Source organism: Vitis riparia, chromosome 2 (genome assembly GCF_004353265.1).
Source record: "Vitis riparia cultivar Riparia Gloire de Montpellier isolate 1030 chromosome 2, EGFV_Vit.rip_1.0, whole genome shotgun sequence".
Lineage (NCBI taxonomy): Eukaryota > Viridiplantae > Streptophyta > Magnoliopsida > Vitales > Vitaceae > Vitis > Vitis riparia.
In genome coordinates, this window is record NC_048432.1 from 11,260,632 (window position 1) to 11,283,731 (window position 23,100).

The window sequence follows — 23,100 nt, forward strand, 5'->3', positions numbered from 1 at the left end:
CGAAAATACATTACTCCATTCACATCAAGCAAAATGAGACACTGTTGTGGCTAATGTACTAAAACAGCCATTGCACGGTAAGGATTAACTTTATGGATCTGAATTCTTCATTCTTGGGGAAAATATTTTTGGTTTATAAGCTTTCCTCATGATGTAATCTGATAAAAGTTCAGGCCCTATAACACCCATTGTATTATCTCGCATCAATCGTTGCATGTTAGCATTCTATGCTGTGTAAACCAGCCTTGCTGGTTGGTATAAAGCCTAAAGGTGTTAAACAACAACATTACGGTTAAGAGATACCAAAATGTATCATTTATTGTTAGGAACTTAACCCACATTATCCTACTCAACGCAGATCTACTCCCAACTGTAATTTTCAATTGCCAGTGAGAAAACAACAGCCCTAAACTAAGCAGGTGTTTAACCTAATAAAGATGATAATAAGAAAGCAACACCCAGACCTTAATCTCGTTGGGATTCATGCTATCCACCGTAAACTTCCTTCTTAGAAGGATAAAGGAGAGGAAGCAAGACAAACCTTGCAACACAACAGCTGAGAGACATGCCACGGCTTTCTCACCAGCTGAGTTAACACCCTTACCCCTCTGGAACATCTGCAGAAGGCAAAAACTTTAGCAATTTATCCTGATAACAAGATATTGGAAGAGGCAACCAAGCCATGTCATGATTTTAGATAAACATCTGCAACTCCTCTCAGACAACACTAGGTATGGGTTGCCGTCACTTTGTTTCAAGTTACGCCAAAAAATGAAACCATGCCTACGCAGCAAGCATGAAATAAGAAATGAACAAAGAAAAAAGGAAGGCCAGAACTTTGCAATCTCTTGAAGGTTCTTGTATTATCATGAAAAGATGGAAAATTGGTGGTCCTTTACAGAACATGGTCAAGATTATCGATGATCCTGTACACACCAACATCCAAGTTGGGCGACCATGAGCAGCACATATTCTGAAACTAGTTGGGAAGCCACCCAAACAGAATAAAAAATTATTCATAGCATGCTTCTCAGGCAAAGGCTGCACCACTTTTGAATCAGGCTCTGGCATTAGTTCTGTCAGGGAAAGATAAACCAAGAGAAAGAGAAAGGGATAGTTCTTCATCACTATTTTTCCTGTTTGAATCTGGATTTTGATGCTTATCTTGGTTACTTTTCTTGTTCACAATCCCAAGAAATGAAGGCGCCATTTCTTGTTTTGTTGGTTTCTTTTCAGCCCCTAAAGAAAGCTCAAGATTTGGATACCCAGATTTTGTCTGGTCTTCTCCATCTATTGAGGGTACTTGCTGCTGACTGAACTTGACTCCCAAACCAAGGTCTACTGAACCTGATGCAGAAAATGCAGATCCCCCCGTCATCTTTAATTTCTCAGAAATCTCAATGTTATGAGCTCCCTGACATCTTTGATCCTCAACAGGGAAACTACAATGAGGATCATTCACCCCAGATGGATATCCATTACCCGAATACTTTGCGTCTCTAGCAGTATTGTACTCATACATTCCACAGAAGTCACTCTGAGCCCTCTCACATTCAGTTTTTTCCTCAACTTTCATGCCTTCACTCCTATGTTCTCCCCTTGCCTGAAGACACAGTTTGGGATCCACCTCCACTCTTCCCCCACAACCTCTATGTTCATTCTGCAGGAAGACAAATATACATCAGTAGTGATTTAACGGGGTTATGAACATGTTGGTATCTCATGCAAATTTGGAGGACGTCAAAGTAAAGAAATGTGAGCTATGATAAACAACAACAACAATAGAAGGAGAGAAGCCAACACACACAACATATTCATTAAAGAACATAAAAGGGAACATGAGGGATGTATAAGTGCCAGCATCAAACACATTCACTCCTAAATCATGTATTCCTCTGAAAGTAACCACCATAAACATTCTAAGAATATTGTTTCAGGCTTGTCGAATATTAATAAAGTAACTATCATAAAACAATAAGGAAAAGATAAAGAAGTAAAAAATTAGCTTGAACTTAGTTTTACTTCTCAGAAAATTGAACCATTTTTACTTCGGAAACTTAAACTGCATTACATGTCAATGATGGCAATAACATTATGATAAATTATTTCTCAAAATAGTAACATACTGGTTTCAGTCTTTGTATTTTCAGTGTTGGTTGTGCACAGCAAGAAATTTTCCAAGTTACATTTGCTCTAGAAGGTTATCTGTTTCTTTGGCAATTTAGTTCTAAGAAGGTCAAGGCCATAGTTGTCAAAAAACAATAAAAGCCTGAGATGGCTCTGGTGATTGCCCAACACTGGGCCAGGTCAGAGTTAGACACTGGCATACTTGGCTGGCCAGCCTCATGTGTTCCATTATTATTACTGATATCAGTCAGCAGTTATATGCTTCTAGATGATCCAATTGTATACTGAAATACCAAACAAAGCCTGATTATATGAAGACAACTAATAGAATTTTATGGACAACTACAAAATATACAGAAAGGCAAGACAAGAAAGCATTTCAAGTATCAAAACTAATGAATTTAGAATGAAAAATCAGAAAAAGTAATCTACACTCCACGTGATTTTAAAGATAGATGTCAACTGACGACAACAATGCTACTAAAGCAGGGACCACATCCATCATAAGCATCACAAGACAACATCAAATCAAGGAAAAAGGAGATGAATATTTTCCATATTCATCACCCACCTCAACTTGTTGTATGTATTTTGCATTCAATAAAAATTACCAAGTAAAATCGAGTTTCCAATCCACATTGTTTCAAATGTACAAACTCTATCCTAACCAATAAGATCATTGCCATTTAAAAGTAAATGAAGGTACTAAGCAATAAAATACTAGTTAAAACTATCCATAAGATTTTAAAGGCCAGAAAATTTTAAATAAAACTGAAGAAAGTAAATCAATTAATAACACGACCAATGTGCAAACAAACCAATATTACCAGGGAGATGTTAGTCTGTAGCATATCATTGGAGAACTGCTCTCCTATAGGAGCACTAGAACATGAAATGTTATTGACTCTACTTGGTTTCTGATCAAAACTTGTCCTTCCAGAATTGATGCGTCGTAATTCCTGTGGGGCTACGTTAGTTGCAGATCGACTTTCAAACAACTGCCCAGAGGTAGTAATAGACAAATCTTGGTCTGAGGGTAATATATTCAAGCAGGGAACAGAAACCTGTATATGAGAAGTAGGGACATGTTCTGAGTTATTTACCCTCCTTACTCTGAATACACCCCATAAAAATGATAATGCATTCCAACCTGCCAAGAACAGATTGTATAAGTTAGCAAATAAACATATGCATGAGCATGTACTTTGTGCTGTGCACATGAGACATGGCCTCTAATATGAAGGTTGGAGTATTAAGACCATTCTTACGCTGGGATTTTTCAGGAAGCAGGTTGGATGAAAATATCAGAAGTTCTATTCCCTTGAGATTTCCTTTGAGGGCTAAATCATTCTTAATCATCCATTCCAGCAAGCTCTTGTAGTTTCTCCCATAGCTGCATAAGAAGCATATTTAAGAGAATGTCAGTAAGAAAGGAAGCAGTAGCAATTTATACATGGAAATTTACATGAACAAAGACAAATATGGCTAAAAACCAAACCTCTCAAGATCTGCTGCAAAGAAGTAGAGAGCAATGTTATCTTCAGTGGCATAATTTTCCAGGAACTGAGCTGGCCAAGTACTCAAGCGAGGTACTTCCTCCAAAATGATTTTTGGAGGAAGCATGTGCACCGCTTCAAGAACTTTTGGTGATGCACAAGTCGATAAATGTGCTTGAATCCCAGTATAATGACTCGAAAGCCTTCCAATTCTATGCACTTCAAATCCTCCTCTGCATGAAACATGAGAAATTTGTTCATTAGCATTCAAAAGGAACAGCACTGATTTGAGTCAAACGAACACTCGACAAACTTAAAAATGCACATCCTGAAAAGAGGAAAAGGCTATACTGCCATATGTAATCAAGCTCTGGAACAGCAGAAATCCGAGAAGGAAAGGACACCGTAGAAGCAAGCCTTGGCACATCTCTCACATACAACCTTTCATCAGAAGTAACAATGGAATTTGAGTTCTCTACTTTGATCATATTTGCTGCTTGTGTATTGTGCTCAGCATGCCATCTCACATCCTTAGCAACTCTAATTTGTTGTTCATTGGTTTCATCAGCAGAAAACAGATTCACTAACCAACTTGAATGCCTTGATAGGTAATCTCTTGAAGAAACTTTGCTGTTCACATTGGAACTGGACATAGATAACTCATCAGATTGATTGGGACATCTGGACCTTTTGTGCAATTCATCTCTTCCAACAATAGCAGCTTTGGCCACATCTCCCATCTTACTACTTTTGTTCACTTCTTTTGAATTTCCAGCATCAAGAATAGGAACCTGAGAACTCATGGTTGGGCAAGATTCTCTAGAATGGCCTATTCCTTTGCATCTGTGGCAGTGTGCACTTCTACTTCCAACTGAGATTTTCAGCCTGGGCTGGCTGAAAGAACAGATAACCCTGGATTGTTCTTCCTGATTAGAGAATTTTCCCGTTTGAGATGATTGATCTTGCAGAATAGCACCAGGATTACAGTTATGCCTATTAATAGTCAATGATGAGCTAGACGTGAGCACAACCTCAGGGATACCTCGGTTCAGCTTGGGTTCATGAGAAGAATCAGACATTCTGGGAGATGGATCTTTATCCACATCAGATAAACACAAAGCTGACCTCTTTGCTCCACTAACTCCTGCTAACCACTAGAAAATAATCAATCAGTGCGAATCAAACATTCAACAAAAAAAATTAGATGAACCAATAATCAAATAAAGAAAAGAACAACAGTATAAAAACCATTTTTTTAAATGAAAAAGAAATAATTTCCTGCCTTGGCCATGGTAACATTTTAAGTCTTTAGGAGCAAGCCGACTGGTCGGTTCTGAAGAATTATTAGAATTTCTATGAAACTGCATAAACCTCAACTCATTGCAAGTGATCCCAGAAGAATAGGCTAATACAGTTTCACCACGAGAAGCTGTTTTTTTGTCAGTTGTTGGTGCAGAATCACCAGAGCCAGCCACTGGTGAAATCATGTGTGGGTTATATGATTTGGATTTATGATCCCTTTGAAGTGAGTTCTGTTTTGCATGTCGTAATCTCTTCAAATCCTCAACATGAGAAAAATTAGAAGAGAACATTTTAACTTTTGATTGAGCAACATTCAAATGTTTTGAGCCAACATCATTAAATGACAAGGATTTACTCATCATTCTGCCAATCCCCTTTTTCATGTCACTGGTATCAGTTTCTCTGGTAAATTTTTGCTTCTGAAGAACAGCTTTCTCAGGCAGTTTAACTTTCAGATTTGCGTCTAAAATGTGGAATGAATTTGATTTAAGAAGAGAACCTGTAAAAAGAAAGACAAAAGAAAAGAAAACCCCCAGTTAGTAGATTACAACCATAAACCAAAAGTCCACCTAGAAATGCTAAAGCTTCTGTCTCACGGATAAAATGATCTTCCAGGAGAAAAGGCTGTCAGAAAAATTTACCCTGTGACATTTGTAGCTGTTGTGGAATTTTTTGTGACTTATGATCTGACACAGTAGGTAAGCATGCATTTTGCAGCGTATTATTAGAAGAATTATCACCAAAAGATGTTTCATGGGCTTGCTTCACTTTCCCCTTACACAAGTTCCTGAATGAAGGATCCCGTGATAATATATCTTTTTTGTGGGGGCTGGGTACCTTAGTTGGTCTGGTAATGGTTTCAAGAGTCCTCTTTTTCGTAACTGGGACAGTTTCTAGACTGTCTGCAGGTCTCTTAGCAGAGAATTGGGGTGCAGAATCAAGGCTTTTTGTTCTGCTTCTGGAAACAGTTGAATCCATACTCTCAAATTCCAAGAAATTCTCAAATTTAGAAGTACTTGAATTCCCAGAATTCTTTCTTGTTTGATTCAAGGATGACCCTTTTAAAAATCCAGTTGTACACTTCATTTCTTTTTGAGTTTCTTCCTTGGCCATGCATTCTTCACACATCCAATCCCGTCCAGGAACTTTCTCCAGCTTTATACGCATGCAGTAACTGCTTGATAGGAAGTATGTTAGTATGTTGACTTCTATATACATGCAGTCATTCAAAATCAAGCAAAAAGGAGAAATTTTAAAATATATATATATATAGGACTGACATGTGCTCTGCCCCATCACGGCACTGGGTACAAGTAGCAAGCAGTTCCTCCAGACCTGCATCCCCACATATATCACAAACTTTTACCTGTTTACCAGAGGCACAAGAAAAATAACCATGCAATGTTATTCCCAAAACAATCATAAAAGAAAGAATGTAGTGGACTTCAAAGAGTCGACATCAATGAAGCAATCAAAACTACAACAATGATAAAAATAGGAAAAAGAAGCAAAGATGATAATGTGGCTTCACTGACATGCCTTTGTCCAATATAACAATCATAATTTCAGATAAAAGTACCCTCCAAAAGATTTTAGCCCAATCAGATACTAAAGCCTCCAAAAGGTGCATTAGTTTCATTTAGTTAAGCATATTTATGCCATAAATTAAAATAGATGTTGATAAGCAGAGACATTAAATTCATTCAACAGAACACAATTGAAATCTCTGGATCAACTTTACAACCTCTACACCAAAAAGGGAAAAGAAATCAGGCTTTCAAAAGATGATAATTATGGATACTTAAGTTCTTTTATAGCTGAGCAAAATATAATTGATAATTCATTCTCTAAAAGTTTTTACACCACAGCATTAAGTTTTGGACTGTAATAATTAGCGAGAATTTTGCCCCTTCTCAGGTGAGCACTGTAAATCTAACACTAATATAAAGAACCTATGGTCCTATACGGTTCTGCAGTTACCCTATAAATCAATGTAGGGTATAGTCCATTGTGCATTAAAATTTACTGTTGGCCATGGTGAAATCAAAAGTAGTCTAGTAACAAATAAAATCACATGTCGATTTATAGAGTGAGGTTTGACACCCACCGTATAGGTCCATACACAATCTAGTTCATTTAATTTGCCCCAGGTCATGTTGAAATCAAAAGTAGTCTGGTAGCCAATAAAATCACATCAACCAACCTTTCTAAAGATTGAGAGAGACCAGATGATCCATCCTATTTATCAAGTATATAAAAAACAGGCTACCTCCATGGAAGTTTAACCATTTGTCCCAGTAAACAGCAACACATAATGTAGACAACAAAAGGATGTGAAACTAAAACTAAAATAGAATCCACAAAATAAGGAGTACCCATCAAAGAATATATAGGTGATATGTAAAATGGATGGGTTAGATTAACAATATCTCAGATCATTTGGACATCATAAAACAAACCAGAAGAGTTTACCAATCCATGGTACAGACCGGCTTAGCAATCATAAACAAAATGAATTCTCGTGTAACACTTATTTCAGATCTCAAAATTGAGAAGCCTAAGAAATTGCCTTCCTAGGAAATGACAAATATCTCTTTATTATATAATATTCTGACTTGTAAGGTCTTCTGGCACATACAGTTTCATACTTTAAATAGCAAGCCTTTAGCAGCATAAGTAGACACTACCCCACACTCCTACACCTGTCCTCCCCACTCACCCCCAAAACCCCACCCCATGCAGCCCAACCTAATAATTAAAAGTTCTATTATAGAAAAACCACCCAATCCCTAGATTACTACCAAAGTTAGTAGTCATTAGTTAGTATAAAATATAAAAATATTACAAAATTGAAGATAGCCAGACTTTGACCATCATCCTTCACTACTGCAGCTCACAAGGTGTTACAATTGAAACACTGAAAATGGGAACAGCAGAACAGGTCTCCAGAATATCACATTTCTACCCCTGTTCCTGACACCATGTCACCTAGGTGACCATAAAAGGCCTCATAATTGCTGAATATGTAGACCACAGGGTAAGCAATATAAGTGCCTTCTGCATGAGGATGCCTTGACTACACCAGTTCTTAACTAGAGAAAAATTACCATTGCTAATAAAAAGATAAATAATAAATAATAATAATAATAAAAAGAGGTGTTCTCAGTGCCATGAACAGATATCTTGGCAATATAAATTGAGAATAAAAGATGCTTACTTCATATTCCAAAACATCTGATTTAACATTATCATCAACAAGCTGAGATTGCAAAGGACGTTTCTGTGCGCTTGATGTCTTAAGCAATGCACAAGACTTCTCAGAATGTTCCTTTTTGTCTGAAAAGTGTACAGCTTCAGTTTCTTGGTGCCCATCATCCAAATCAATATCAGATTTCACAGATCTAGCACAGTTGGGAATACCTGGCATTTGACCACCAAAGCTAGAGGTTGCCACTGCCACTCTTGCCGATGATGATTCAACTTGTTTTCCAGAGCATTCAGAAGATTCTCCCTGGAAATAAAACAGGTATTAAGTAACAAACCCTTGAGATTCGCATCATGGAAAGGAATTTTTCCATCTAGAAAAGAAACTTTGAAATCTACACCTTTGGTGATGTTGGACTCGGGCCAGCATAAACACCTCTTAAGGAAGAAATCTCTGATGGGTCCAATTTGTTTGATAAGCCAGCAGTTTTCCTCATAGATTCTTTAGTAAATTCAGATTTGTGTTCCAATTCTTCTCCACAATGACTACTAACCAGACAATGTGAAGTTGGTTCAACATTGACGGTAGCTACAGCTATAGGAGAGCTATTAACTGAAGCAGAACTGTATGATACATTCTTCCTGTCTCCTTCCCCATTATGATCACCAACTGGGCCATCAGCCCTACTAATGCATGAGATATCATCACCAGGGCATTCTAAATCATTCTGCTTTTTGTGCTGATTTGAGAAGATTATATTACCATGAAATGTTGATGGATTTGGAAGACCACTATCTTCTGCAAGAGGTTGACCCATCTCAATGTCTTCAGAAGTATGAGAAGCCCTCAAAATAACCTTACTTTCAGCATTTTCAGAGAATGACTCATGACTTGAGCACCCGCTGAGAAGATTACTTGTTTCGCTACTTGTATGCTGCTGGTCATCACTGGCATTGCTCTTGCAAGGAGATAGCAACTCCGCATCATTGAAAAAGCACTGACTAGCTATCTTTTCCTGACAGCCTTCATCTGAAAACTCCGTCATTTTTCCCACTAGTGATGCCACGCGGTCAAAATGCATGCAAGATGAGCACGGGGTAGCACACACGTTGTATATCCCAGATTCTGCTCTTGTATAAAGTTTCCCACTTGAGAAATGCCCACTAAATCCTTTTTCAGTACCACATGATCCCTGTGATGAAAACAGTAAAAAATTATAACCAAAAGAGATGGATCTGTAAAAGGAAATACCATAATCTAATAACTAACCTACAAGTATTTAAGCAGAAATTAAAAAAAATTTAAAATTGGAAAAGAGAGAGAGAGAGAGAGAGAGAGAAATGAGGCTGGCAACAAAAGAGGGTGGGGGATTAACAAAACAAGCTACTTGGCGACAATGCTGAGCACAGGTAATTGGAAAGAACTGGATACAGTTCCACGTCACCCAATTCACCACTTCAGAAAATTAGGTTTTCAGGAGATGACAACTTATTTGAAGAAAATAGTGAAGCAAAATCAAGTAAACAGAATTGAGTTAGATTTAACAACACTGGATCTTATGAACAAGATAACATATACGTGAGCAAAGGTTAGTGAGCTTACTAATGCAACACTATCAAATTTTTTATGTAGGTATTAAGTTACAAGACTTCACATCCCAAAATTATGCATTAATGCTGAAAAAAATAAATATCTTGCATATAAAGATCCAGAGTGTAATTGCCCAATATACGGCCACATGGCACTCATACATTTGGAAGTGTACATTCTATTTATATATAAATTCACAGATTCAGTTTCCCAGTGTATAACAGCAACAGTGGGAAATAAAACATCCAAGACTATGACTTATTCGAAAGCATCTATGGTGTGTATGCATATACTTGTAAATGTGATTTCCAAACACAATATAATAACAAAGGATGCAAATGTCAATAAAATATTGGTGGTTTGATTTTATAGAAATATCAACATTGAGATTAGTAAAAAATGAAAGAAGTCATGAAAACTGACCCCAAAACATGAAAATTCTGAATGAAACTTTGAGAAATTAAAAAAACAATCCACAATTTGCAAATTAAACTAATTTTGTTAACAATATAGCTATATCTATCTATCTATCTATAATTAGTGTCATTGGTCAATAATATAATGCACGTTGATAACAAATATGACTTTGAAAGTGAATACTAAGTAATAATATGGAGATAAAAATTTTGATTCATTAAATTTCAATATTTGAAAACACATTACATACAAAATGATTACCTATGTTGTTTGAAGGTACTTGATGATGATAAGATACATGAGAGAGGGAAACCAAATGAAAGAAAAATGAGAGAGGTGTTTCAATGAGAGAAAAACAAGATAGGGGGCTTATTTATAGGTTGGAGTTCAACCAATCATTGAGGACAAAAGTTACCATTGGAATTTGTAAAAAGGAGGCCCAGCAGTCATAATGGAAATATCTAGTCTCCCAACATATTGCCAAAATATAGGAAAATATTGGCAATATTTTGACACATTTAGTGTTAAATTTTCCTCATTTCAGTGATATTGATATTTTGAAGATATTTTGGCAATAGATCAACAACATTTTGAGTAAATGTTGTAAATTTCCATATATCCCCCTCTTTTTATGGTGGTACCACAAAGTTATTGATATTTCGACAAAAATATCAATTTTTTCATCCTTCGGCAATAAAACTTCCAATTTATTCTTCTTTAAAAGCTCTCTCTCCTGGTGATAAGGTTAAGATGTAAAATCAATTGCAATATTACCAAAATCTGTTTCAGTGGGGCCACAAACTAAATTGTCTTTTTCAGTGGTTAGGTTTGTAGGCTTGATGCCAATTCAACCGAACCTTATGTCAAGTTGGATTTTCAACCAAAGGTTAAGTCAAGTCAACTAACCAGCACATACTCAAAATAGTAACAGTTACATGCAAAATTATGCATCTATAGTATAGTAAGGAATTGAAATAAATCACAAGAAAACATAAAAGCTTACAACATATATATATATATATGTTAATCGTATTAAAAAGAAAAGAGTATACACGATGTATACAAGCAACCAAAAAGCAAAAAGGCGCGGATACACAAAAACAAACAACCTCACACTATGGAGTACCTAACCAATCCACAAAATCAAGCATCGATAAAGAGTCATCCCCAATATACAATCTAACCCAATCCCAAAATAGATACAAAAAAAACTTTTAAAAGAATGATCTAAACTTTTAAAATTCTCAAAGGCTCTCTTATTTCTCTCCCTCCAAATGATCTAAAAAAACATAAAGGAGCAACCTTTCAAGCCTTTTTCCTTTTTCTACCAACAAAAAAGCCTCCCCAACTCAAGAGCAACCCTCTCACTGAAGAATGCATCACCCACTGTACACCAAATAAAGCAAAAATCAGTTGCCACAAAATACGAGCTTTCAGACAATGAAGAAGAATATGATCACTCGTTTCTTCTTCTTCTTTGCACATGTAGCATCTATTAAGCATTGTTCGACTCCTCTTTCTGAGCTGATTCAAAGTCAAAATTTTGGCCCAAGTCGCCTCCCAAGCAAAGAAGCTAACTCTAATAGGAAACCAAGAGTTCCAAACTGTACCATGAGGGAAAAGATCTGCTCCCCTACTATCCAAGGAAAAGTAGAAGGACTTAACTAAAAAAAGACCACTCTGTGTCTGCCCACTCCACTATGTCCTTAGAATCCATAGAAAGGGAATGATCATGTAGCCTCCCAAAGAAGTTGTCTACTTTCTCCAACTCCTGATCATTGAACTGTCTAATAAACCTAGGATTACAACTACCACCATCCCAAACATCAACCACTCGAGCATCTTTAGAGGAGGCTATAGAAAAAAGATTCGGGAAAGCATCCCTCAATGGAAAATCCCCGCACCATCTATCCTTCCAAAACTTCACCTTGTTCCCAGAACCAACCATGAAGCAAGTTCTAACTTCGAAATCCTCCCAACCATTTCTAATTGTCTTCCAAACCCCCACTTTATACTTCTCTCTCACCCCATTCATGCACCAACCCCCATCTTCTTGTCCATACTTGCCAACAATTACCCATTTCCAAATAGGATTTTTTTCAATCACAAATCTCTAAAGCCAATTACCCAAAAGGGCCTTATTAAAAGTACCAAGATTTCTAAATCTCAATCCCCATTTCACTTTTTTCCAAGCAAACAACCAACCAGCTCAATAGATGGGTTTTTTAACCAAAGCTCACCCACATCAAAGGAAATCCCTTTGAATCTTTTTTCCAATCTAGCCACTATCCTCTTAAGGATGACAAAGAGGGACATATAGTAAATCGGTAAGCTAGATAAGGTACTCTTAATCAAGGTCTACCTTCCGTCTTTTGAGAAATACCGCCCCTTCCACCAAGCAAGCCTTTTTTGAAACTTCTCCTCCAACCCTTCCCAAACCTTAGAAGACTTGTAAGGAACACCTAAAGGGAGACCAAGGTAGGTGGTTAGGATGGCACCCACCTTGCAACCTAAAACCTTAGCAAGCTCCTCCAAATTTAGGACATTTCCTATTGCAATCATCTCACTTTTCCCCAAGTTTATCTTCAGTCCTAAACACACGTCAAACCACATGAAAACTAAACTCAGATACTTAAGATTTTCCTTACTACCATCACATAGAATGAGGGAATTGTCTACGAACAACAAGTGAGACACCTCTATTCCCACAACACTTTTTCCTCTTGACTAAAAAACCATTAATAAAACCACTTTCCTTTGCCCTAGAGAGCAAGCAGGAAAGAGTCTCCATCGCCAAAATGAACAGACAAGGAGACAAAGGGTCTCCTTGTCTCGGCCCTGTAGAATTTTGGAAAAAACTTGAAGATGAACCATTTACCAAAACAGAGAAACACGTTGTAGATATATACCATATGATCCATCTTATCTACTTTGAACCCCATTTTCTCCATAACTGTCAAGACAAAATTCCAATTAACATGGTCATAAGCCTTTTCGATGTCTAGATTGCATAAGACACCTCTCAAATTGTCCTTAATTCTGAAATGAATGGCTCATTTGCTATCAACACAACATCTAAAATTTGTCTTCCCACCACAAAGACATGTTGAAAATCTGAAATTAAGGAGCCCACCACCTTTTTAAGTCTATTTGTTAGAACCTTAGCCAAAAGCTTGTAAAACACTCCAACCAAACCAATAGGTTTAAAGTCCTTTAGGTCATCTACAACCCCAACACCCCCCCTCTTTTCTTAGGCACCAAAACTAAGAATGGAGCATTCAGACCCCAAGCCATAGAATTCAGCCAAAAAACCCATAACCTCAAGTTTCACAAAATCCCAACAATGTTGCCAAAATGCTAAGGAAAAACCATTTGGACCTAGGGCCTTATCTCCACTCAAGTTGGATAAAGCTACAAGGACCTCCCCTTCAAAGAAAGGGGTCTCCAAAGCTTCAAATCAACAAGCTGCAAGGAATCAAAGACCAGCCCATCTATACTCATCCTCCACTCCCCTGTTTCTGCCATAATTCTTTGAAAAGCATTTGTGATTGTTTCTTTGATGTTATCCTCCCCGTCTACCATTACACCGCCTACCCTTAGCTTGGCCATAAAGTTCCTTTTTCTACGAGCATTGGCCATTTTGTGAAAGAATCTACTGTTTTTGTTCCCTTGTTTTAGCAACAACACTCTTGACTTTTGTTTCCAAGAGATTTCCTCCATCTCTGCCTATTTCTTAAACTCATCCACCACACCTCTTTTAACCTTAGTTTCCTCCATTGTGAGAGTTCTTTCCCTTTCTTTTGCATCCCACAACCCTAGTTGTGCCAAGGCCTCCAGTTCCTTGGTGGTCACATTTCCAAGAACCTTCTTATTCCAAGTTTTCAGGTCCTGTTTCAAGGCTTTAAGCTTCACTGCCAGAATGTGACAAAAGGACCCTTGAACAATGTACCCCTCCCACCAATTCCTAATAAGATCTTTGAAGTTTTCTACCTTTAACCACATATTCTCAAATCTGAAAGGTATCTTAACTTTCCTTATCTCTCCACCATCCAACAATATTGGCGTATGATCTGAGACTGGCTTTGAAAGGATGCTTTGAAACAGCCGATTGAAATGATTATCCCAATCATCAAATACAAGAAAGCAATCCAACCTAAAGGCAAACCCATTATTTGACCCACCACAACAAGTGAACAAACCACCAGAAAATGGAAGATCTTTAAGGCACATCTCCTCAATAAATTGAGAAAAGCGCCTCATAGAAGCCGATAATCTTTGACAATTCCTCATTTCCTCCGAGAATCTTACTATATTGAAATCCCTTCCCACACTCCAAGGATCGTTCCAGAGACCTCTAATAACACTCAATTCATTCCAAAAGTCTTCCTTCTCCTCAACCAAAACAAGGTCGTACACCCCTATAAACATCCAAATAAAATTATCCCCGCAATTTTTGAAACAATAAGAAACTGAAAATGCACCTAACTCCATATCCATAAGCTCCAGCATCTGATTGTCCCAAAAAACCAACATACCCCCTAATTGACCCCTAACATACATAGCCCCCCAGTCTAGACACCTCCCCACACCCAAACTCCTTACCAGGCAAGTTGTCATTTGTTGTACCTTTGTTTCTTGAAGACAGACAAGGTCAACCAAGTGGGAATGAATCATAGATTTAATGATTCAGCACTTATCCCCCTCATTAATCCCTCGCATATTCCAAGAAAAAATTCGTAGCTTCATGGACACTTCGACTAATTTCCTAGAAAATTTCCTTCCTCTTCTCCTACCAAACAAATTAGTTTTATAAGAGACTAAGCATTCCAATTTCCTTAGCTCCCTCTCAAATTTGGACCCATCAAAGCTAGACTTTTTCACCACCTGCCCCATAGACTTCCTATTTGTTCGGAATTCCAATTTTCGAAAAAGACCCAAAATTTCCCTTTCGTAGCCATCCACTTGAAGCCCTAAAAAATTGCCACTCATTTATTGAAATTGCCCTGGGAGAAGACGAGATCCCCCTGACTCCATTGGGACACTATCCTTAACCAAAGTTAACTGTACATCCTCTTCCCACCCCTAGTTATCAACCTCAAAGCCATTGTGATATAAATGAAGATTCGTTAACGACCTATCCTTTAAGATCAGAGCAAGGGAACCGCCTCTAACTGCCTCTTCTACAAAGGACATCTTGTTGTCCTTTGTCGCCATATCCCCCCAACAGATCATCTCCAAGTCACGCCTTGCTTCATCGACCAAGCCCTCCAGGGCAAAAAATGGAGTAGAAGATAGAGACCCCTACTCCAAAGAAAAAGAAAAGTGGTTCCTCGTATCTTGGAATAGAGCCGCTTTCACCACCAAAGCTTCATCGACAGGGGAGAGAGCACCTTCCAAAGAGAACAAGGAGCTTCTACATAGCACTTCTCCAGACTTAGGGCAGAGATTGCCCCCACAATGATGAGTCCACCTCGCTTGGCTCTTAAAAAGGTCATGTTACTCTTTTAGGCCAACGGAGAAAGGGAGTAGGCCAACTTTCCATCACCGACCCAAACCTCCTTACCTGGGCCAAGGACCCTTTCTAAGGGTCAAGCCTTCTCTCTACCACAGCCCACAACTTTAAAAGGGCACTCCATTCCCACTTTCAACCCTTGAAAAGAATCCTCTGCAGCAGGAAGTCGGTTACCCTCTTCCCATGCAATCCCAGTAGTCGTATGCTGCTCCAAACGCAGCCTTTCCTCTTAAAAGCTTGAAGAAGTCTCACTTCTTGCAGCACTTGGCCTTTTAGAAATCGGCAACACACCTTCTGGAAGCAACCCCACAAAACCCCACGCAAGAAAGCATGGGTGAATCCTCTAACTTCTTTTTCCCTTCTTCCAGTCTCTCCTTACAAAGGGTTATCGTAACCACCCAAGGCGGGAGCTCCCACCACAGGTATACAATAAAACAAAGGTATCTACCACCACCTGCAACTTTCCCAACACCTTTCTCCCATTTGTCCAAAGTAACACTCTTGCCCACTACTGATTTTTTTCCTCCCACTGTCTCCTCATCCACCCCCAAATAGCCCCTACAAGCATCAACCACTTGTTTAAAGAAATCCCTATGCCAAAGCAAGAGTAGAAGGTCCATTATCCTCACCTAAGTAGACTTTGTTTGAACTTCTCTTAAACAGCTTGTTGTCAGGGCCCATCTCTCCAACAACAAGGTCTTCTGCTTAAACACCTGCTCTCTTTCCTACAACACCCTCCTCTTTGCCTTCTTTGGGAATTCAAATTCAAACAAAATCAAAGCACCTCCCAATAAGAACAAAGAAAGGTTCCCCTTTAACCTCCAATGGTATCTAGCCCACTCCTTCAAAGGAGATAAGAACAAACCGTCATCCGAGAAATCTCCTTACCGACCCACCAAGCACCAGTTAAGAGTATGCAGCTTGTTGAAAGCATCAACACCCCCAAACTATAGCCATACCAACTCACTCTCACTTCCCCAATCAATTGACACATTATCAATCTTCAAAGGCTCTTTCCTCTTAATAAGGCCAAATTGAGGTTTAGGACCATCATCTACCTTGATTGTGAGCTTCACTCCACGGCTGCTGAAGCTTATAACTTCTCCCTCCCTCCAACCAAGACTTGTTGAAAACCTTCAAATCCTCCTATAGATAGCAAGCCCCTACCCCTTTTAGCAGCAAGAATAAACCCCTCTCTCCAAATATAATCTAAGAAGAGAAACTTCTTCCCCTCTCAGTGATGACCCCAAAGATCTTCTCATTATATGACTCCAACAGAAATCTCGAAGGATCTAGAGTCAACCCTAAACCATACTCCACCTCCACTCCTACCCCTCATGCTCTCATCTCCACCCACTTCAAACAACTTCTTCTAAGAATGTTACACCAAGCCGATATCATGAAAAAATAACATATATTGGTTTAGATAATGATTTCCTATCAATTTGATAATTTGCTAAAAGGGTTGCTCCATTTTCTATTTCATATACTTCATTGACTCCATTTTTTCTTTTTATGCATCAGATATGGCAAAAGCGAGGTCTACCACTACTAAAAATGTCAATTGTCAACAACAATTTCTCACAACAACAATCCTTTATATTACTTCAAACAATAAGAACAATAATAGTAAAATATATGTTAGATTGGATTAGGTTTGCGTCTGACTAAACTAAAATTTCTCAACTTAAGCCTATCCTCTTTTTTTTTTTGGATAGGCAAATGAAATAAATTTATAGACAATGCCAAAGAAATGGAAAACCAAGGTATACAAGACATATACAAAGCACACCAAAAGGCCATATCAAAAAAGAAAGCACAAAAATAAATAAAATAATATATATATATATATAAATAAATAAAACCACCTCCCCTCTCTCAACAAGATCTCAACCAATCTATAAAATCAATTAAAAGGATTGAGCCTTCTCCTATACAACCTAACCCACATTAAAAGGTTACTAAGGAATGTACATTTTATCATTTGATTAGATTGCTCCTCATTTTGAATGATATACAATTCATTTCCTTCCATATTGGGCAAAAAATGCACAAATCAAATATTCCCTTATTTACCAGTCTTATGTTTTCATATGACTAAATAATCAAACCAATCTAACAAAGCCTTTGTAACCATGGAAGGTAGCACCCAAGCTACACCGAATAAAGAAAAGAGTAATTTCCATAAAAACCTTGTTTTAGCACAATGAAAGAGAATGCAATCAATTGATTCTTCTTCGTTAAAGTATTTCTACATTATCCAACTTTCAATCATTCAAATGTCTAGAGACACAAGTATTCCAATGCCTCTCATACCTAACTGATCATACAAATCTATTACCCAAGCCTCTTTTGATGAGGCTATGGCCTATTACATGGGGAAGGACAAACAAAGCTCATCCTACACCACTTATCCTTCCAAAAATTCACCTCCTCCCATTATTCACTACAAAGGATGTTCTAATGTTAAAAAGGTCACATCCCTTCCAGTAATTTTCCATAAACCAACACTATAATCAGCTTTCACCTTACAAGTATGCCAACCCCCTTTTTCCCTGTACTTCCCATCTATAACTTGTTTCCACAGTGCTTCTCCTTCAAATGCATACAAATGGGACACCTCCATCCCCTCGCCACCCCTTCTCATTACCTTGAAACACAACAAGAAATCTCCCTGCCTAGCCCTTCTTAAGAGACAATTGAGGGCCTCCATTTCCAACACTAGCAAATAAAAAAGAGGATCCCCTTGTCTCAAAACCCTAGAGCTTGAGGAAAAAAAAAAAAAAAAAAAACAAATGCGTGTTATTAACTAGCAGAGAAAACTACACCGTCAATATGCACCTTTTAATCCATCCAATCCATTTATAGCAAAACTCCAACTTTTCAAGAATTGCTAATAGAAAACCCTAGTCAACATTGTTATAAGATTTCAATATTAAACTTGCAAATAACTTCAAAAGATTTCCTCATCAACATAGAATCAATGGCCTCATTAACTATAAGGACTACATCTAGAATTTGTTTTCCCTTTATGAAAGTGTTTTGGGACTTGGTGACTACTTTTCCTACCATCTTCTTCAACCTTTATGCTAGGATATAAGCTAGAATCATGTACATACCATTTTACTAGACTTCTAGGCCTAAACTCTTTCAAGTCCTCTACACCTTCTTTCTTTGAGATTAACACCAAAAACATACCATTCAAACATTTTTCAAACTTTCCCTCATCATAGAACTCCTTGAAAAAAAAAATCATGTCATCCTTCACAAAGTTCCAACTAAATAGTCAAAAGGCCATTAAGGACTCATACGAACCTAGAGCTTTATTCCCATTAAAATCCAACAAAGCACTAAATACCTCCTCCTTTGAGAATGGCACCTTTAATCCTTCTGCCTATTTAATGCTATAAATGACATACCATTAATGCTAGGTCCCCAATCCCCTATATTAGGCTAGAGATTGTGAAATGCCTTAATCATCCCTACCTTTATCTCATTCTTCCCAAAGAGCGAAACCCCATTAACTTCAATCCTAACCAAAAAGTTCTTTCTTCTATGCACATTAGCCATTTTGTCAAAAACCTTAGTGTTTCTATCACCTTCCTTCAACCCAATCTCTCTAGATTCCTAGTTTCATGTGGCTTCTTCCAATAAGGCCCACTTAGGATACCCTTTCCTCACTATCCTTCTAGCTTCAACCTCCTCAATAGTCAACCCAAGCCTATCCTTTTAAATAAGTCTCAATGAAGAATGCAGTCAACATACCTAGTTTCCACCCCTAGTTATAAGGGAATATTGCAGTTCACTTGGATTACAGGACTCCAACTCACAATTCAACCAACCCCTGCCTCAAGTTAAGAAGTTTTCAACCTAAGATTGACTTAAGTCAAGTCGATTGGGTTTCTCAATTTAGGTGAGCAATGAATGTTTTTACTACATTATATACTTTGTAGTTATTAATGTTTTAAGTACATTGCCAACTAACCAGCACAGGCTCAAACGAGTGATGATGACACTTACATAATCATGCATCTATATATGAAAATTGCAACAAGTTGCACAACAACATAAAAGCATATGATATTTCATGGAATGAAAACAATTATGATTTTGTAAATAAAAACAAATGAATATTGGTCTGGATTATGGTTTCACTGGGTTACTCCATTTTCTCTTTCATCTTGCACGTTACTGTCTCCAATTTTTTTTTATGCATTGGACATGGCAAAAGCAAGGCAGATATAGACCTGCCACTACTTTAAAAAGAATCAACTCTCACTCGCTTTTTCTCACAACTTCAAAACCAAAAATAAATATATAGTACCTCCAGATAAGAACATAATCATATGATAAAAGCACACACATTAAATGATAAAATATGTATAGGTTAAATTGAATTAGGGTTGAAGTGAGCTGGATTACAATTTACCAACCTAAGCCTATCTATTTCCAAATTGGTCCCAATTGGGATTCTATTGAACCTGCCGGGTTTCCAAGCCTTGTTATGAGGGAATATGGATTAACTCACTTGGGTTAAAGGATGGTAATATCACAATTCAACCAAACTGCACCTTAGGTTGGAAGTTTTCAACCCATGGTTGACCTAAGTCATGTTGATTGGGTTGCTTAATTTAGGTGAGCAATGAATGTTCTTACTAAATTATATATTTTGTATTTATTAATGCTTAAGCACATTGTCAACTAACCAGTCCATGCTCAAAAGAGTGACTATTAGACTTACAAAATCCTGCACTATAGATAGGAATTTAAATAAGTTGCAAAACAATATAAAAGCTTATAATACATATGAAATGAAAACAATTATGGTTTATATAATAAAAAAAAAAACGAACATTGGTTTGGATGATGGTGTCCCATCAATGTTCTAATTTGCTAAATGGGTTGCTCCATTTTCTATTTCATATTATACTTTATCCACTCCATTTCTTTTTTAAATTTATGCCACTTCTAAAAACATCAATGGTTATTGATAATTTCTCACAACTAAAATCTCTTTATAGCTTTAAAAATAAATAAATAAATAAATAAATAAATAAATAAATAACAATAAAATTTAACATCTTACATTTAAGAACATAACCATAAATAAAACTACATAATATATGATTAAATATGGATATGCTAGAGTAGATTAGGGTTGGGTCGAGTTGGATTGTGATTTCTCAATCCAAGTCTATGCTTTTCCAAATTGATCACAAATAGGAATAGGTCAACCTTCCCAATTTCCTATCCTAGTTCTATGAAATATTGATTCCTTGCTGAGCATACAGCCTTCTTAAACATTCTTAATGATATTTAAGCTTATTTAGTCTTTCCTAAACTTATCACCAATGACAACACAAAACTTAAAAATAAATAAATAAATCATCATCTATGTATCTAAACTAACCTCTTTAATTCCAATTTAGTTCTCCAAACTTTTCACAGAAGGCAATAGCATGAATACACAATAGTTATTAATATCCCAAAAGACTTAACTGACACTTCACTTTACCAGCATTGCTTAAGAACTTTCTTGATTAAGTGCATTGACAAGCTAATTAGCTAAAATCAAACATATGCTATATTCCTAATTAAAATTACACAGATAGAATTTTAAAGATAGAAACAAAAATCGAGGCCTCACCGTGGTCAATTGAATTACAGATTCTGCATCATCTGCTGGCCCCTGTATCCGATAACCCCCTTTCAGAACTGGTGTGATCTAAATAGCATGCAAAAACTCAAAGTTAATTACCATACTCAAGATCACAAACACCGAAAAATACAGATTTTTCTGGGAGGGAACCACAGAATTGCCACATAAAAAAAAATTAAAAAAAAAATATATATATATATATAAGGTTCATATTAAAAAAAAAAACGTCTTTAAAATGATCAAATGCAGGAAAAGAAGGTGATCGATTGAGGTCAATTCAATTTAACCTCTCTTCTAATAAGCAAAGAACTTAAATTATGAAATCATCATATTTTTTTCATCATAAAAGACCAGTTTTTCATGTTTCCTAAGACAAAACAGCATAATAACTCAAAACTTTCTCTTCCTTTTCTTTCTTCACCTTGCGCCCAGTCCCCGGCAAACAAACAGAAACTGAACGAATTCATCCACACAAACCACTGAAACAAACCAGCCAATAACAGAAAACTAAAAACAACCCGCAACCCAAAACCCAAAAATGGAAGAATTCAAACACCAAACCCTAGTCCCCCGAAAGCAAAACCAGCAAATCACATAGCAAAACCAAAACATTCGCAGAGAATGATAACAACTGATGCATAAACCAATCCAAACCCAAGAAATAGCTCAACAGAGACAAACAATCAACGCCAAAATCCATGCCTTGGGTTGCGAAACCTCTTCACTGACACCATACAGCTCTTCCAGAGTTCGAAACTTGTGCTTCGTCATTGTACATAAGTGTAGACTAGGAAACTTGACCCATCAACGACCACAACAATCAAGAATTATCAGTTCCGTAAGTGTAATGGTGTATGTATATATAGAATGAACAAAGTGAAGAAGCCTCAGTCTCTCTCTACTTTCTCTCACCACACAGAACCAACGTGTTCTTTGCTTCTCTCGGTCTTTCTCTCTCTCTCTCTACACTATTTCGAGGAATATTAGAAATTAAATTTTGTTGAATGAACTGCCTTTTTTGAGAAGCAGATTTTTTTTCTGGGGAGCGCCAATTTCGTGTTTCGAATTCTCCTTCTTATAGTGGGGCTTCGTCTCCGCCGTACCAGCTCTTCCTGACTTGCCTGCCGTTTGATTCCAGGGTTCTTCGGATTCGTAGCTTCTGGATTTTCATCGCACGGTACGATTGATACGTGCTGGATGTGCGCTAGTACACCCCTTATTTAACGCTGCGGATGGAACAAGCAACGGACAGGTGGCACGTGCAGTGCTCATGAATTTGGAAGTGCTCTTCCGCTTCCACGTCCATCATACTTAAGCTGCTCCCTCCTTCTCGGATGAAGACACGCGATCTAGACTCTAGAATGTGGCAACTTTGGAGAAAAATCATTATTTCAAAAAGTAAAATTGATTATCATTTCCATTTTCTTGCCAGGTGGCAGAATATCATAAGGGAACAGGTAGTGTCAGAAGCAGGTGATAATTCATTTCAAACGGTAGTTATGGACGTCACGCTAGGGTCCGGTAGTAATCGCTATCTTGCGCACAGTGCGTGTGTCTCTCTAAGGGTGCCATCCGCAATATGACACGTGTCGTGACGTATCGTATTCAAACGTGAAGGTGCTGAAAATTTTCATGGTCTAAAATGGTAAACTGTAGCGTGAGAGTCATGATATATGGTTTTTAATTCGACGGTCCTGATTGAAATGCATTCAACCCAACGTCTCTTCCACTCCAGATCTTTGAAAACAACTCTGATCCCATGTGGTCCCTCCCATAGCTGGTAACATCGACC

General features: G+C 37.5%; 1 protein-coding gene across 3 annotated transcripts; it reads right to left on the reverse strand.

The window, feature by feature from the left end:
- Positions 1-662: 662 nt before the first annotated feature.
- LOC117931069 lies at positions 663-22,488 on the reverse strand. Of its 3 annotated transcripts, none has more exons than XM_034851936.1 (13): positions 22,011-22,488; positions 21,297-21,374; positions 8,531-9,322; positions 8,143-8,436; positions 6,206-6,291; positions 5,567-6,099; positions 4,906-5,424; positions 4,666-4,767; positions 3,975-4,584; positions 3,626-3,856; positions 3,396-3,520; positions 2,955-3,277; positions 663-1,660 (listed from the first exon to the last, which is right to left on the reverse strand). In XM_034851936.1, the coding sequence occupies exons 1-13, from the start codon at positions 22,077-22,079 to the stop codon at positions 1,058-1,060; spliced, it is 4,365 nt and encodes a 1,454-aa protein (XP_034707827.1). In that variant the 5' UTR covers positions 22,080-22,488; the 3' UTR covers positions 663-1,057. The 3 variants fall into 3 exon arrangements, with proteins under 3 accessions (XP_034707827.1, XP_034707834.1, XP_034707818.1); XM_034851943.1 differs by having other exon boundaries at positions 3,975-4,767; positions 8,143-8,261; positions 8,346-8,436; positions 22,011-22,487; XM_034851927.1 differs by having other exon boundaries at positions 3,975-4,767.
- Positions 22,489-23,100: the final 612 nt, after the last annotated feature.